At 38.1% G+C, this 16151-nt stretch overlaps 1 protein-coding gene across 8 annotated transcripts in view; it reads left to right on the top strand.

The window, feature by feature from the left end:
* Positions 1-16151, top strand: part of L3MBTL3 (L3MBTL histone methyl-lysine binding protein 3) — an 85562-nt gene that overhangs the window by 45269 nt on the left and 24142 nt on the right. For all 8 annotated transcript variants that reach the window (XM_064447301.1, XM_064447306.1, XM_064447305.1 and 5 more), the window contains 5 exons: positions 6277-6353; positions 7737-7822; positions 10177-10287; positions 11896-12010; positions 15294-15396. In XM_064447301.1, coding sequence (XP_064303371.1) covers positions 6277-6353; positions 7737-7822; positions 10177-10287; positions 11896-12010; positions 15294-15396 — 492 coding nt within the window. The remainder of the gene's footprint in view (positions 1-6276; positions 6354-7736; positions 7823-10176; positions 10288-11895; positions 12011-15293; positions 15397-16151) is intronic.

Genomic DNA, 16151 nt, shown 5'->3' with positions numbered 1-16151 from the left:
CTGTTGGGATTACCCAGAGTGGAGCTTCACAGTTTCCCTGCACCTGCATATGAGTTTCAATCTCAGAACTATAATGAACAAGAAATGGTGTATTTAGTGTGTGTAGCTGATTATTTTCAGACAAGTACCTTTTTTTTTTTTTTCTGTATACCTTATGTGATTTAGTTAGTTTGAGTCCATTGAACTTTTTCATTGAGGTTAAAAATTCTTTCCTCTTCTCAGATAACTGAAAGACAGTTGACTGATTTCACTGGACTCCAGGCAACAGAAATCTATTACCATCACCTAAGCTTTTTTTAGGCTTCAGGCTTTCAGCCTGAAGATACTCTTCCTGACTTTTCCCTGAGCATTAGAAAATACGTTAATGGTTGAAAAATAAGTATCTTGGCTAGAATTAGTCATTACTATAGCTGTTTAATGCATGGTGGTGGTACTGGTGTATTACAAATCCCATTAAATTGTCCTGAGGCAGTGGCTTTTAGAGGGAAGAAAAGTGAACAAAATTGACAAATTTAAGACTTTCCTTCAGGAAGGAGAATTTTGATCTATATGACACAAGCCATCAGGTCCTTTCCATCTGTCCAAATTTTTTGATGAAACAAATAATACTTCTTTGAGAGCCAAAGACATGCCCTTTGAGTGGAGCTTCCAAATTTTCTTATGGTTGTCTGAATTTGGAAATGGCATTTAGGAATCTTTAGGTAGGTCTGAACTATGAATTAACTGCAGGTCCACACTGGCTTTAACTTCTCCATTCTCTTGCATCTGTTCTGCTTACACACAGATTTATGTCACCTCAGCTTCCTAATTTTTTTGTGACCAAACCCGAACACAGCCGGAGCTTGCGCAGGAGGTCAGGCTGTGCTAGCTTCTTGCTGCTTTCCCACAGGAGTGGGAGCAGTGGCCGTGCTGGATGTGCTGCAGCCCAGACGCACTGGGTCAGAGGGCTCTGGCTGCCCTCATTGTGGCTTGGTCTGAACTTCCCCTGCAGAGAAGGTGCTACAGTCAGGTTTTAGGATCAGCTTACCCAGGAGTGTGAGAAAATATGATGTCCTGTGCTTCACTCACTGTTCTGTTCCTGTCCATCTTGCATATTAAAATTTTTAAAGCACCTCATGAAGACAGATCAGCTCTTAATTTTCTGAACCATTTTCTGATCTGTAGGAGTTTTGGAACAGATTGGATTTTGGTGTAAGACTAAATAAGAGGCCAGTTCTGCTCTCCACCAGCATCTGCTACTTTGCTAACAGACAAGTCCTTAAAAGTTCTGTTCTGCTTGTTTCATTTTTGACATAATTAACTTTGTTCCACTCTTGTGTTTAAAAGGAAGTGTCTTTTTGAAGGGGCTTTATTATGTCAAAAAGAAGGTAAAACAATCTTAAAGAACCATGAGTCACAGTACATGCTTTTAACTGTTTAAATCGGTAATGGACCATTATCTGACCTTAAAACTCTAAAAACTCATGCAAATCACCAAGCAGCTGTCTGATAGGACTTCAAACAGAAAATATGGTAATGTGGCTTGCTATACCGCCTCTGGATGCATACCATAACCTTATGGGCCACGCTTTGGGAGTCCTAACCTAAGATAATACCAGCTCTACACTTGTCAGTGATGAAGTATTCTCACTTACGCACTAGATGGGGCTGCAGGATGGTTTCTATGTTTTTCTTTCTTTTTTTTATTTTTCCTTTTTTTTATGCACAGTTAGATGGCATCTCACAATCAAGAAGTTGTATAAGTAGCATTCTTGAGGGCATATTATTATCTATGGGTATAACACATATGTGTATGAGTGGTTTTTGATAGACAGCATTTTCATTACAGATTTTATCTACATTTAATAAAGTGAAAATCAAAGTATCAAAAGGTTTGTTCCCCCAAAAGGGAAAATCGGAAATTAGTTCAAAATAAACATTCATTTTTATAACATCAAGCATTATTATCCATCTCTCTCGATCTGAATGTAATGAGCTATATTTATGAAACAGATTTTTGGCAAAAATTAATGGGACAGCTGAGAGTGACCAATAGAAAAATACAAAGTTTTCTGCCCTATCTGAGTCTCCCATTGGGATGTGCTCTCCTGCCGTGAGTTAAGGACTGTTGAACTGCTCACATGTTCCTTTCACACAGAGCGGTGCACGCACCAGAGACTCACGTCATCTGCCTTCAGCTTCCCTTATTGCAGAACTTCTTCCCAGCCTTTTACAACATGGAGTCTTTTCTAAGAAATAGTTAAGCTGTCCATAACTCAGCAGAGCTGCCGCTTGTTCTGTCCCTCTGCGTGGCTCTCTTACGGGTTCGGCGGGCGTGCTCGGCTGCTTTTGGCTCCGCTTCAGCTTCTTGGATTAGCTTCAGTTTCCAGTATGGATAATAGATGCCTTTTTCTGTCTGCATGTTCTCGCACAACAGAAAGAGTGGATCGCAAGTGGCATGAATTGTGTGGGTGTTATGACCTTGCCTTATTAGATGAGCGTGCATGTGTCACCGCTCTACTACTCAGCGGAAGGTGGTGGTGCTCCACTTGAAATTGTGTGTGACTTTTATTGCTCTCTACTTTTTATTGTGTGAAATCAGTAGGTAAAGATGGACTGTATGACCTGGTTTTGCTGGAACAGGGGTGGTTTTTTTTCCTGAGGCCACAATGGTTTCAGAAGTTTCTTACAGGCTCGTGTAATGACTGGGTTTCTCTTTCAAAGCAAATCAAAATGTTGTGGATGCTTTATAGTGCTATTCTGCAGTGCTGTGGTGTGTAGCACTCGTTGCTATGTGTTCCACGTTTCTCCCATTGCTGTAATGTCAGCGTCTTCAGGAATGCACCTCTCATTGCAACATACTCTGGTCACTTGCTGCTTCTTGAATCTTCAAGGCAAGAAGGTGTGCAGTGGCATTTACTTTTCAGAATTTTAGAAAAATGTATGTTCAAACTATGCTTGAAAAAGCAAAATGGAACAAATGCATTTAGAAGGTTTGTCCTGATAAGCGTTTTTACATGACTACCTTATTATTTTAAGTATAATACTGGTAGTACCATAGTGACTCATCAGGATGGGTCTTGTTCCCAAATTCAGCTTGGGAAACTTTTAAAAATTCTTTTCAGGAAGTAAGAGGATATGTCCTTCCAGTGCAGGAGGATAGCTCATATATGTAAAATTATTCCATGTAAAACTCCAACTTGAGAGGGATAGAAGGCAGAAACGCTGCCCCCCTTGCTTGTTAGCTTCTCTTCACAGTTACTGTGAAGAGAAAGGAAGATGGCAGAGCATGAAGCACTCACCTTTTCTCCAATTTGTTTGGGACAAAGCATTTCTAGGAGTCAGGTGCTGAGTTGTAACAGTGCAAAATTATCACAGAAATTCCTTTGCTTCCTTTTATTAATGGCAACTTTAGTGATTTAGAGAGTACATGATGTGATACTATAAATAGTAAATATAGTATAGCTTTATATATTGTAGTGGGACAAAAGGTCGGTGTTCTTGGAGTGAGCTGAATCCTTGGCTATTATCAGAGCCATTACAGAGTCTGTCAAAGGTAGAAATTGATCTGTTTGGCATCATTACAAAGAAATACTAGCAGAACTGTTTCATACATAAAGCCACAACATAATTCTAGTAGGTTAGCGAATATTTTTCATCATTAGTGCTTGACTCTTTTTAGGCAGAAGGCTAGAGGAGTGCTTGTTGTGAGACAGTGCTTCTGAGACACCCAACCTGCATTTCTGTGTGGAAGTACATCCATACTGAATTTTAGACATCATGTAAAATTACTTTTCAGATTTAAAAAAGCGAATAGTGTTATTCTGTGTCTTCCAAATATGATGTGCTCCTTCATTTTTCTTGTATGCAGCACAGGTTCAAAACTGCAATGTGATAGTAGTCCAGGGTTCAGTCTGCAGTCTTTTTTAATGCTGTGTTTCCATGTGCAATCCCTAAAACATGTTTGTGTTCAAGATCGGCAGACCTGTCATTTTGATCTGAGCCTTAAGGTATTAGGGTGCTTTCTGATTTACCTTCAACTTCTTTTTCTGTCATGCACAGTTCATTGCATCCTCTCAGGTATTACAGATTATCAAGGTGATATTTTTTAAAAAAAAATACAAATTAGTACTTAATTATTATGAACTCCCAGGATGCCAATACTTTCTGGGTAGATACAGATAATTATTATTTTAGAAAAACTGGGGAGAGCAGACTCACTATTCAGGTATTTTGCATTAGTAACTCCTGGGTTGAGGAGAAAGGGAGAGAATACATGTTACTCTCCAGCCCGACAGTTGAGGCATTGACTTGCAAGAGGGATAAATAGAAACTGAATCACAGTGTGTGTGAATAGTGAATACAACTATTATTGTATATCAAGTACATGTCTTCATGCATAGATGCTCTCTGTGTGTCTTCTTTTCTCATTAACTATTTGAGAAGTGTTTAGAAAGCAGCATTCCTTCAGCAGAACGGGTTTCTAGGCCAGTGCCTGGCTACTTAAGCTTGGCTTCTTGACCCCACCACCCTGGGGAACAGGGAATGAAGGCCTTAGCTACCTCAGCTTACTCAGGCTGCAGTTTGTTGGCCTCAGTGAGTCCTTGGAGTGAGTGATGCACTGGGCTCACGGCCACTGGAAAGATGGAAACAGCGATGGGATTCTCCAGGAGAGAGGGCATGTAGCTGGGAATATTTAATGTCAGCTACTGAAACACCTTTACGATTAGGAAATAGTGGAAGAGGGAGAGAGTGCACTGTAATACTGAGTTTATCTAACTAAAGAAGAAATTAGGTGGGACAGGCTCCTAAGAGAAGTGATGTCCCTAAGAAACAGATCTACATGGTTATATATGAGTTTCCAGCTAAATAGGGGCAAACAGTATGTTCACACTGCATAGTGCAGTGCCATGCAGGATAACGCTAGCTTTTTGTGTCAGCGTGATGTTCCTTAGTCACCCTGACTGCATAAATACTGTCTACTTCTTCAAAAAGCACTATTAATTGTTCAGCCAATGCAGAAACAATCATAAACAGACATGTTTCACAGCAGTCTGTTGGCTTTTTACTTTTCCTGTAGATCAGTCTTACTTTTTGACTTTCCTAATAATACTGTGTAATAATATAATAATTATATATTATACATGATATACAGTACGGTATGTTGTACATAATGTATTATGTTAGGAAATAACTATGTAATAACAATATGTAATTACATTCTATGTAAATAGAATATAGTTCTATACATAATGGTTTAATAATACCGAATGTCTAAACAGTTTCTCTTTCGTCTGCTTCTATATCAGTTACGTTTTTGCATTGTGTGTCATTTTTGTTATATTGCTCACAGAACTTGATAGCCAGCACCCACTGCTGCTTTCTTCTGAGCACAATGTAACTGAACCAGCAAGCACAGTGCGAGCGGCCTCTCCTTGCTTCAGACAGATGCCAGCATATGTCAAGTGTAGCTCACCCTGCCTCTGTTAGTCTTCTGTGGTTCTTGTGGCATGCCACAGGCAACAGCACTAGTGCAAAATTTGGTGCACGTGACAGAAAGTACGGGAAGTTGTTAGTCCCTTGAGTAAGAGAGTTTGATCAGCTTTTTTAGAGCAGTTTGCAGTCTTGGATCACCGATCAGTTCTGGATTCTTTCAGGCAGTTTGGGGCCTAAAATGCCTTTTTTTTTTTTTTTTCCTGACAGTTTTTCTCAGACATAGTTTGCTTATGTGCTGCTGGGTCCTAATAACGTTTTTATAGCTCCATTCAAACCATTCAGAATCTGTTTTTGAATTTTTACTTGTTATTGACAGCACATTGCAGTTTTGCATGATTTTCTAATCTCCCTCCAAGTGCAACTTGGATCATTAATCAAGGTCTGTAAGCTTTTGGTTTGACGTTTCGGTCCTGGCATTGCAAAACCCTATCTGTCTGTGATGGGATTACTGTGTTCTTGCAACCAGCCAACATGTTTCTACTAAGAGTATCTACATATGAATTTTTCAGGTCCAGCGTCTCAATGGAGATCTGCCACTGACTTACAGGACTTTATTTTTTGATCTTCCAGTGAAATTGTTAATAAAGCTTTGTGCTTCTTTAGGTGGTAACAAGTCTGTGTTAAATGCATTCATATCTTCAGATATGAACCATATCTTACATTTGCAGATTAAGTGTAAGCTGAAGATGTCATAGATTATTTGGAATTTGTTAGATCTTTTTTGCCTGTCTAGTTTTCTAAGCACAATAAAATGTCTGAAGAACTGCATTATCAATCTTCCTTTTTCTCCCTGTCCTCCAGGTGTGAGGCAGCTAGCCCACATATTCATCCTGTCGGATGGTGTAAAGAACATAAAAGAACTCTAATCACCCCACCAGGTTTGTATCTTACTACACATCTGAAAGATTTAAAGAGGTTATAGTCAGCTAGCAGCATTAAAACTTACAATAAGCTCATTTTTACCTCTCCTGAATTCCTCTTTCTGTAATTAAGAACTGGTATTTAGGGAGTTCTAATTTTTTTTTACTGGACATATTGCATTGAAAGTAGAAGTGCAATAGGCGTTAGGTGTTAAGTATGCACATGTATGCTGCGTTAGTAAAGAGACTGTGCAAGATACACCTTGGAATCTGAAAAAGTTTGTATTTTTGGCTGAATGTATTCACTTATTCTAAAGACTCACTGTGTGAAAATTCTGATAAAACAAATTCCAGGTGCGTGAGATTGTTGCATAAAAAACCATCTTCATGTGAACTAAATATGCAAGATAATGGGTTGATGAGAAGATTGCCCTACATGATCAAGGAATCAAACTTGTAAGGGCTCTTTGGAATGGAGGAAAACACAATGAGAGAGGTGGTACAGAAGAATGAAAGTGTATTAATTAGTACGAAATACAAGACCACTGTTTCCGAGGACTGAAGTGCTGGATGATCTGAATGCCCTGTTGCAGAAACCACCATCTGTGGTCTGAGAACATGGAAAATTTTGATTGGTTAAAACCAACTTTGACAGAAATTCTAATAGCCAGCAATCAAGAAAAGCCATAAGCAATCTGTCAGAAGGTTAATTACAGCCTACTTTTCAGTGAAATCCCTTTTAAAACAAATCAGAATTGGTTTCCTTCTTTTCTAGATTATGAATCATAATGTTTAAACTTCAAGTTAAACTTGTAATGCAGATTAAAGGCACTGCCTTTTCTTTAAGAGTAAAGCTGTGTGTGTTTCTTGCATAAAGTGTTTGTAAACATAGTGCTTTCTCAGAAAGGCAACATCTTGCTTGATGATGTCTGTAAATTATTCTTATAGTAAACGTCCAGGCCATTTTTTTTTTGAACTTTAGTTAAATTCACTAAAAGAATAGCAAGTATTCAGGTGTCCTTTACTGTGGGACAAAGCTATCGCTGGCTGGATTGTGTTTGCCAGTAAATCACTGTTTACAAAATACAGGATTAGGCTTATAATACCTGAATGAATTTCTTGAATTAGGTGGACAGATTTTACCAGTCTGTATTATTTATACTCTCATATCCAAAGCAATTGTGACTTTTTCTGCTAACTACTCAGTATTGTGTATGAGAAGATTGTTGGGTTTTTCAACCTACTCGGTCAGTGTGTTGGAGACAATTTAGAATAGCCTTTCTTGTAATTACAAAATAAATCAGAACTGTACTGTAAAAGTTAGGGATTCTGTAACTTAGACATCAGTTTTGGGTTTTCGCACTGCAGTATTTAATTTTGCTCGTATTTCTTCTCTGCCAGATTATCCACATGCTAAGCATTTTTCTTGGGAGAAGTATTTGGAAGAAACCAGTTCTTTACCTGCACCTGCGAGGGCTTTTAAAGTGGTGAGAAAACTGTAACATTTTTTTCATGCTTTTAAGTGCATATAATTAATTACTTTAAGAGAATATATATGTGGTGTTCCTATGTCTCCAAATGTATCCAGTTAATTAGTTGCATAATAGGTGGTTTATTTTTATGCAAGTTTGCAGTTCACTGTTAGAAATCAGATAATTATCATTATAAATCACTATTACTTTATTTTAATCATTGTAAATAGGATTAAATGCTACAAAATATTACTAATGAATGTAATTTGCTATGGGAAATTACCGCCTAGTTATTAGGAATAATGAGGTAGCTACTGAGTCATCATAACATATTTTGAACATATGTCTTTCTATCCGTACATTTTAAATGGTGCAATAAATACAGTGAGAAAGTAAAAATGATTGTAGGAGGTCAGTCTGGTTGCTCATCTAGTCCATTGTCTCTGGCAGTGGTCAAGAGAGAGCTTGTGTTTAATACCCTTCAGTAGACTTTCTTCTGCGAGCTTGTGACTATGGCACATGGGCAGCATACACCGGTGGCTCCCCAGCTTAACTATGGTGTTCGTGGGCAACATCCTTTTCTTTTAGCTTTGTAGTTGCTAGTTTCTTTCAGTAATACCCATCTTTCTTGAGCTCTTGGAATTTCAGTGAGGAAAGTGGACTGGTCAGTAATGCAGAAAGGATTGCTGATAGGAGCCAGCATCAGATGGCTGGTAGCTCCCAACCCCTTGTCCTACAGCGCGCTGAAGCCGGTTTGCCTCAGCTTTTCAGATTAGGGTCACTAATTCTGAATAACACTTTGCTAAGAGCTGGATTAACGGAAGCAGAGTTGTGGTGCTTATAGCGGTTCCTGGGGTCAGTAGATCGCCAGTTTATTACTGGACCTGAAGTTTATCACCCCAAAATGTGTCTGGCCTAATAACATATCCCAGTCTTACGTTCTCAGCCAGAATACTCAGAGCAAGGTTTAGGAAGGTATTTGGTTATATCTGAGGGGTATAGCCCTTGGCAAAACAGTGGAGGGCTGTGACCTTGAGTATATCAAGCAGAAAGCAAATGTTTTATTTTTCTCTCAGAGCATCCATGTTTTAATTTCTCCCCCTGGGGTTCAGGGAACAGCCACCCCACAGGGCTCGGCAGTGGGAATGTCCCATCAGTGGCCCACAGGGTCCTCTGGGCACCAAGGTTCGTCTGGCCATGTCTGCACTGGGAAACTGAAGAGGACATGCCTCAAGTGTGCAGGCATAGACACCATTAAACAGGGGGAGTGCTAGCTGGCCTGGCTCAGCACTGTTCCAGAACCTGTACTAGCAGAGAGCAGCTGGGGATGGTGAAGGTCCCAAAAGGTATCTTAGACAAGGCCATCTGGCTTTGAGGATGGAGGGGAAGGAGAGCTTGACTGCATGGGGGTCAGCTGTGCTCTGTCCTGGTTTCACAGCCAGAGAAAATCACCTCCTCCTTTCTGTACTAATGTAACGGTAACCATATTAATGCTAATTGCGATAAACAGTAAGAAAGCAGATTTAATGGGAATAAAACGCTGATTGTGTTGGAGTTTTGGTGAAATCTTCCTGGGACAGTCACAGTATTGTATATTGTATTATGGGGGAAAACAGAGTTCTTAAGCTGCAGCTGAAGAACAAGCACTGATGTTCTGGACAGTCTTAGAGGGACAGGTATGTTATTTTCCTAGAAATCTAGAATAAAAAACATAACGTGCCTTGTATATATGTTCCTTTAAAATGGAAATTATTTTTGCTTTAGATTACATAGCTGTAGATGGCAAAGGTAAAATCTGATACTCCTAGCAAAGACACTTTCTTTTGCCAAAAGAGTATTACAAAACAGGGATTTGGTCCTGTTTGTTCTGAGTATTTACTGTTATACCATGGATTAGTTTTGTTTTCAGTAGGAGACCGAAAGAGAGTTTGATTCATGAAACAACAATGCATACTAAAAAACACAAATATGTTTCCTGTAGACAGTTTCGTAGACATATCAGGCTGCTGGTGTGTAATACTTTATTCAATACTGCATTGAAACTGTTGGCCAAAATCTCTGGGAAAACTTTTCTAGATAATTTAGGGAAAAAAAACAACTGATTTAAAATAAAGATCCCCACTTACTTGCTTGGATAGCTTGAATCCAATCCATTCCGGAAGAACCTGGAATCCCAAAGCAGTTACTTTGTTTCTCTAGTTTAATAACAGTGGTTTGAATGATGTTTTTGTGCTTGGATTTGTTGGAGGGGGAGGGCAGATTTGAGAAAGTGAAGGCAGAAAGTTTTCTGTGGATTTTATATACTTTACAATTGTGTGAGATTTTTGAGGTTTTCTTCTGTTCCACATAATATTGTTCTCCTTTTCTAGAAACCTTCTCATGGCTTTCAGAAAAACATGAAACTTGAAGTGGTTGACAAGAGAAATCCAGTATTTATCAGAGTAGCAACCATTGTAGATACTGATGACTATAGAATAAAAGTAAGTTTCTCTGTCTTACTGCCTATCCTGCTTGAGTGACTGATGAGTACTCTGTAAAACCAAAATCTTACAGTAGTTAAATTAAGCACAAGAAGAAATTAGTTGCATTGCTGTGTCCTGCTAAGCTTTTGCTCATGCTTTTCACTGATTAATATGCGTATAATTCCTTTGGAAGGGGTTGGTTTATTATCCTCTTAGTTACATTTGCTGATGTACGTAATTAGAGAGCAGAGTTGAGTATGTTGGAAAATTGTTTTGGGAGTAGTTGATGTAAGACAGTTCTCTATTCTGTCAAGAAATGCCATGATTTAATATCAAGTGTTGAAGTGCTGCTATGGTATTTGTATTAGGGCCTGTAAAATATTTGGCCTGGGTTAATTGAAACTGTCTCTATAAACTTCCAGGGAGAAGAGAGAGATGTAAGTGAGATGAAAATATAGCCCTAATCTCTTGTGCCTTGTCAGTGACTTCTGCAATTCTGAATTTTATATTAATTACAGACTTTAGATTGGATTAATCTCAGATAATGTATTCTTAAGAAACTGCAGCTTTCCAGAAGTTGTACACTTGAATTATTTTTCTTTTATTGTACAAAACCAGTTTACGCTTTGAAGCCCTTAACTGTTAGAAGGGCTAGCATATTCCAGATACCCAGTTAGATGGATGTGAAAGATATCTGTGTTTGCAGTTTGTACAGATTTATTAGGCATACCTGGTATTTCAAGCAGGAAATGCAGCTGACATTTCATTTTGAATCTGAATTAACTGGTGGTAGGGCGTCATCAGAACTAATATCTTCACGCCTACACATTTTCTAGCTAAAATTTTAAGTTGGACATGCAAAAAAAAAACCCCAAACCACCCACCCCTCTTCAGTCTGATTTATTAAAATGACAGGATTTGTATCTTCTAGGGTAGTGATTTGACTCTGTAGCATATGTTAAAAGAACTCTGTTTGTATGTATCTGTGTGTACATGCATCCACACATGAGTGCAAGAGAGATCTGAAATATTTCCTTCAAATAAGGTTTGAAGATATTTAGCTTTCACCTGAAAAAAAATGCACGTATAGCCCATACTGGTGGTTTTCTGGGAACTACCGTACTTAATCTTCTCTTTAGTTTCAACTCCTTATCCTGTAGAGTCTGATTTTAGTAAAATTGTTACTTGTATGTTGTATGTTGGGTATTTTTGTTTGGTTTTTTTTTAATGGATAAATGCCATTTTTTTAGTCCTTTGCTTACTGCTCTGCTATTATTAAATCCTGGTCAAACAGGAGATTTAAAAATGTTTGGATTTGAGGTTTTTTTTGAGAGAGAAAAAAGGCACAAATTCGTGCTTAATTTAAGTATTAATATGAGAACTAAACTTGTCCTGCTTTATTCCTGGGGTTTGAGCCTGATGATGCAAGACACAGTAAACAACCAAATGACACCTCTCTCTCTGCTTCAGTGAGAGTATGCCTGGGTCCAGAATCTAACGGTACATGCATTGATAGCTCTTAAAAGTGAGTTCTCTAGTGGACATGTCATTTTTAGAGATTACTTAGGGAAACTGATTTTATAGAGAATTTTCTGATCTAAAGTATATTGTTCTTTTTTATTTTAGGTTCATTTTGACGGCTGGGATAGTATTTACGATTATTGGACTGATGTAGATAGCCCTGATATCCATCCTGCAGGCTGGTGTACAAAAACCGGACACCCTCTTCAGCCCCCACTTAGTAAGAGAAATCACATTGTAATGTAATGGTGTTAAAAGGCACATGTACTGTGCAATCTTTTCCCCTGCCAGTGCCATCCAAGGAAGAGTAGCAACTGGGATATGCAAAATCATGTAAATGTGACATTTAGTGAAAAATCAACAGTCAGAAATTAATCACTTTTTAGTAGATAGTGTTATTGACCCTAACTGTAATGGAAATACAGTGTTTCTTTGTATTCATAAGAACCACAGTCAAAACCTGAAGTAATGATAAATAAAGATCTGGTGCATAAAATCCTGGCCCTCTCTAAGCCAGTGATGAAACTGCTGTGGCGCTCAGTGGAGACAGGGTATAACTTTTAAAATCTTCTGTCCACGTCCTCTTGAAGGTTAGTGTGCTTTTTAGCTCAAAGGAGTCCGGATTGTGCTGAGAATGCACTCCTTTCAGATACTGTGGCAAATCCTCAAAACCAGCCAACTTCTTTTTCTTCTTCAGCTGACCAAAGAGGGGTTAATGGTGCCCAAATAAGATAACAGAAGCATGGTACCAGCTTGCCCTCTCTGGGGATTTTGTTTTACTTGTTAAAGAAGTGAGAGGTCTGTCATAGACAAGACTGAAGGTTGCAGGGGGAAAAGACTTTTGTGGTAAAGATATCCCTGCTTATGCTATTGTGTTCTGCAGAATGGTAGTGAAATCACTTCAGACAAACTTTGAACTGATGATTTTTAATTGAGAGCTATTCTCTGGGATTGTTTTATATTGTGACTCTGAGGCATGGTTTGCACAAGTGCTGAGTGTTCACAGCTGTAACTGAGACCAGAAAGAGCTGTGCTTGAAAAATAAGAAATGCTGAGCAATGCCAAGTACTCCGAAAAAACAAAATGTAAAATAACTGGGGTAAGGCACGCGCAGATTGTGTGATCGTGTTACCTGAAAATCTCACTACCTTAATTCAGCATCTCTAAAATGTCAAGAATAATGTTTCTTATCAAGAGCGTGATCAGAGTATATTCATCAGTTTTCTGAGCACTGCAGTGGCACAGTGATGACTGCCTGTTAGGAAGTTAATCATTCTGCCTTCAAAGCCGAGTCTGAATAGAGTGCCGTAAGGGCGAAAGCACAAAGTGAATAATGAGGAGAAGACAGGATGCTGCATATCTGCTTCTTAATCTGAGATGTGCATTCTGTGTACTGAGTAAAGGACAGTCCAGTGGGAAAAAGTAGTCTGTGGTGACATAAATAAAAATTGTATTGTATGGCAAAAGAGCTGAATAGGGTTGTGACATTGCTATTACCTAAGATTAAAAAAAAAAAAGGAAAAAAAGAAAAAAGAAACTTAGCCTAGGAGGGAGTATAAAATACATAAGTTGATTTTCTTGGAGACATTAAAAGAAAGAAAATACGGATGCTCATCACATACAACATGTCACCTCCTCTAGGTGGTGGTGTAGGAGGCACCGCCCATCTCTTAGGATGTGGCTGGTGTAAGTGACTTTTTGGTACTGGTTAAGCTACAGAAATGATGGACAATATGACAGGAGGGAAAGTGACCGTCCATAAAATAGAAAAAGAATAATTAACTGCACAAATACTGTTAAAGTAGGATGATTACTGAATAATATATTATTCCAACAATATCACTTTGTATTATTAACGTAGAATATGGTATAGAATATAATAAAAATATTAATATTGTTTCCAAGTAAGTTAAAGTGCATTTCAAGTTTTATGAAGGGATTTCAGAAGGAGGGAAGAAAATATTTCGCAAGACACAATGTTTTTTCCTCAGTCAGTAAGATGGTCCTTTTAATGATGCAGTACAAATCACTGTCTTTTAACGCTAGAAGTTTTGTGTGAACACTGTTCAATGTTAGCAATATTAGTCTAGAGTAGTCATCATAATAGTCTTATGCTCCCAGTGTGTACGTATTTGTTTTCTCATGTTTTCTCTTAAGATGTAGTGAAGTCGTCATGATGGATTATGACCATTTTGATAGCACTTAGCAAATTAAGAGCCATATATTGGTGTTGATTTTAACATTGTTTCACAGTGACGCAAGCAGCAGCTTCTTGCATAACTATGGACAGCCAGTTGCAGCTCTTTCAAATTACATTTTTAAAGAGTTTGAATTTTTTAAGTGAAGAAAGAACACTTGTAGGGAGCTAGTTTTTGCAAAACCAGAGCATCTGTGAGGCAGGACTTCCCTTTACAAAAGTGTCCCTATTAACTTAACTCTTCCTCTGAGTACACAACTTGTTATGTTATAGGCATCAATTTTGCATAAAGGCAGAAAAGATAAAATTCTCTGTTCTCTCATCCAGTACACCATTTTAAAGCCTATAGAAGTCTTTGGACTTCAGTGTAGTTGTGGTGTTGTAACATTAGCGTAGTTGGAACATTTGTTAAAAAATGATTTGGACTGTCCTAATTGTACACAATAATTCTTCATCTTTCATTATCCATCTGTGAGCAAGAATTCATCTTTCATCTAGGAAAATTTACTTAAATAAACCTTTTTATGTCAGTATTGTTATCTGTAGGGGGAGATACAAGTTCATGTACTTTTCAAGTAAAAGTACTAGAGAGACAGTGCATGTTTGCAGACGTGCAGCAGGTGTTCTCAGTTTCATACAGTGGACTAAGTCTGTCTCTCCCTTGCTGTGAAACTATGGGTTACATGCTATGTTTGCTTGAGTGTCAAAGCTAGTTCTGAAGGCTACATGCTTTAATGTCTCTGCAGGTGTCATTGTTACAGGTTGATGAAAATCAGATAGGCACATAAATTCATATAAGTAAAAATGTCAAAAATATCCCAATGGCTTGTTCTTTTTAGTAGTATTTTCAGGCTATGTTTTCATGTCTTGTTCACTGGAAAACTTGAGCTAAAAATGGAGAAGGTCAGTACCCATTATGAACAGATCCCTGTCTTCAGGAACAGTAGAGTGATGTACTTTGTCGGTGCTCTTGCAAAACAACCAGGTTCCAACTACAGGTGGTTAAAATAGGAGAGAAATTTGAAGTCATACAGTTCCTCCAAGATTTGCGTTCTTTATGTAGATGTAGCTCTCCTGTAGAGATTTACACACACAGAATAAAATTATTTCTCCAGTGGATTAGGTTGTTTGAATCTCCATCATGCTTTTGCAGAATGCATTTTTAAAGCACTTTAAAATTAGATGTTGTTTACTTATTTCTTCTTCATGTTTCCTGTGAAGCTATGGTATTCCTGCATATTTATATAACTTTTAAAGATTAGATAATTTTTTTTTAATCTTATCTGTAATTTCCCCTGACATGCAGGCCCCTTGGAATTGGTGGAAGCTTTAGAGCATGGAGGGTGTCCCACAGCAGGATGTAAAGGAGTTGGTCACATTAAAAGAGCAAGACATATTGGCCATCATAGGTATGTGCTATGAAACTGTAATTTTATTCTTGCCTTTGAGTGATGTGTGCACATGGGTTTTTCTAATTGATGTTCAGAAGAAAACATCCAAGCTGGAAAAAAAAAGGAAATCTTGTAAACCTAAATATGCAGTGATTTCAGTTGCTCTGGTGAGCATGCTGAAATAAACACTAGCAGTTTGTAACTTCATTTTGCCAGGGTGGCAGAGATAAGATTTGTCAAACATCATTTTTTGTCACAATTGATAGATTCAGTTACTCTGTATTTTCTTCCTATGAGGATTCCTCAACTTGCTGTTCACATTGAAAAATGTTACAGACAGATATGTATAGAGCAATAACTTCTGAACCTTTTGAAATAGGAGGCTGCTGATTTTATTATGGCTTGGATGTTTTTGTTCTGCTTGGTTCTGAAATACAATACAGAAGTGTGGACATCCCAGGCTGCCCTGGAGGACAATTGACATAGGTAGCATGGGAGAATGGTATGGGGGACAGAGAGACAATGACAGAATAAATGGGAAAGGTTTACTAAGTCAAATTTATATAATTTTCAAAATATTTACAGTATGAGGTGAATCCCAAATATTTCAGTGAGGGATATACAGTTAATGTAATGTGTTAAATTGAGAATTAAGTACCATCCTATTACTGTTTTGCAAATCAGAGCTTCCAGAAGTTTTCTTGAAATTTTTCCATTATGCAGTCATAGAATCCTTGAGTGTCATATCCCTTTGTGCTTTCTGCTCTCACATG

This window comes from Phalacrocorax carbo, chromosome 3, assembly GCF_963921805.1.
Source record: "Phalacrocorax carbo chromosome 3, bPhaCar2.1, whole genome shotgun sequence".
Lineage (NCBI taxonomy): Eukaryota > Metazoa > Chordata > Aves > Suliformes > Phalacrocoracidae > Phalacrocorax > Phalacrocorax carbo.
This window is presented reverse-complemented; position numbering and strand designations above follow the sequence as displayed.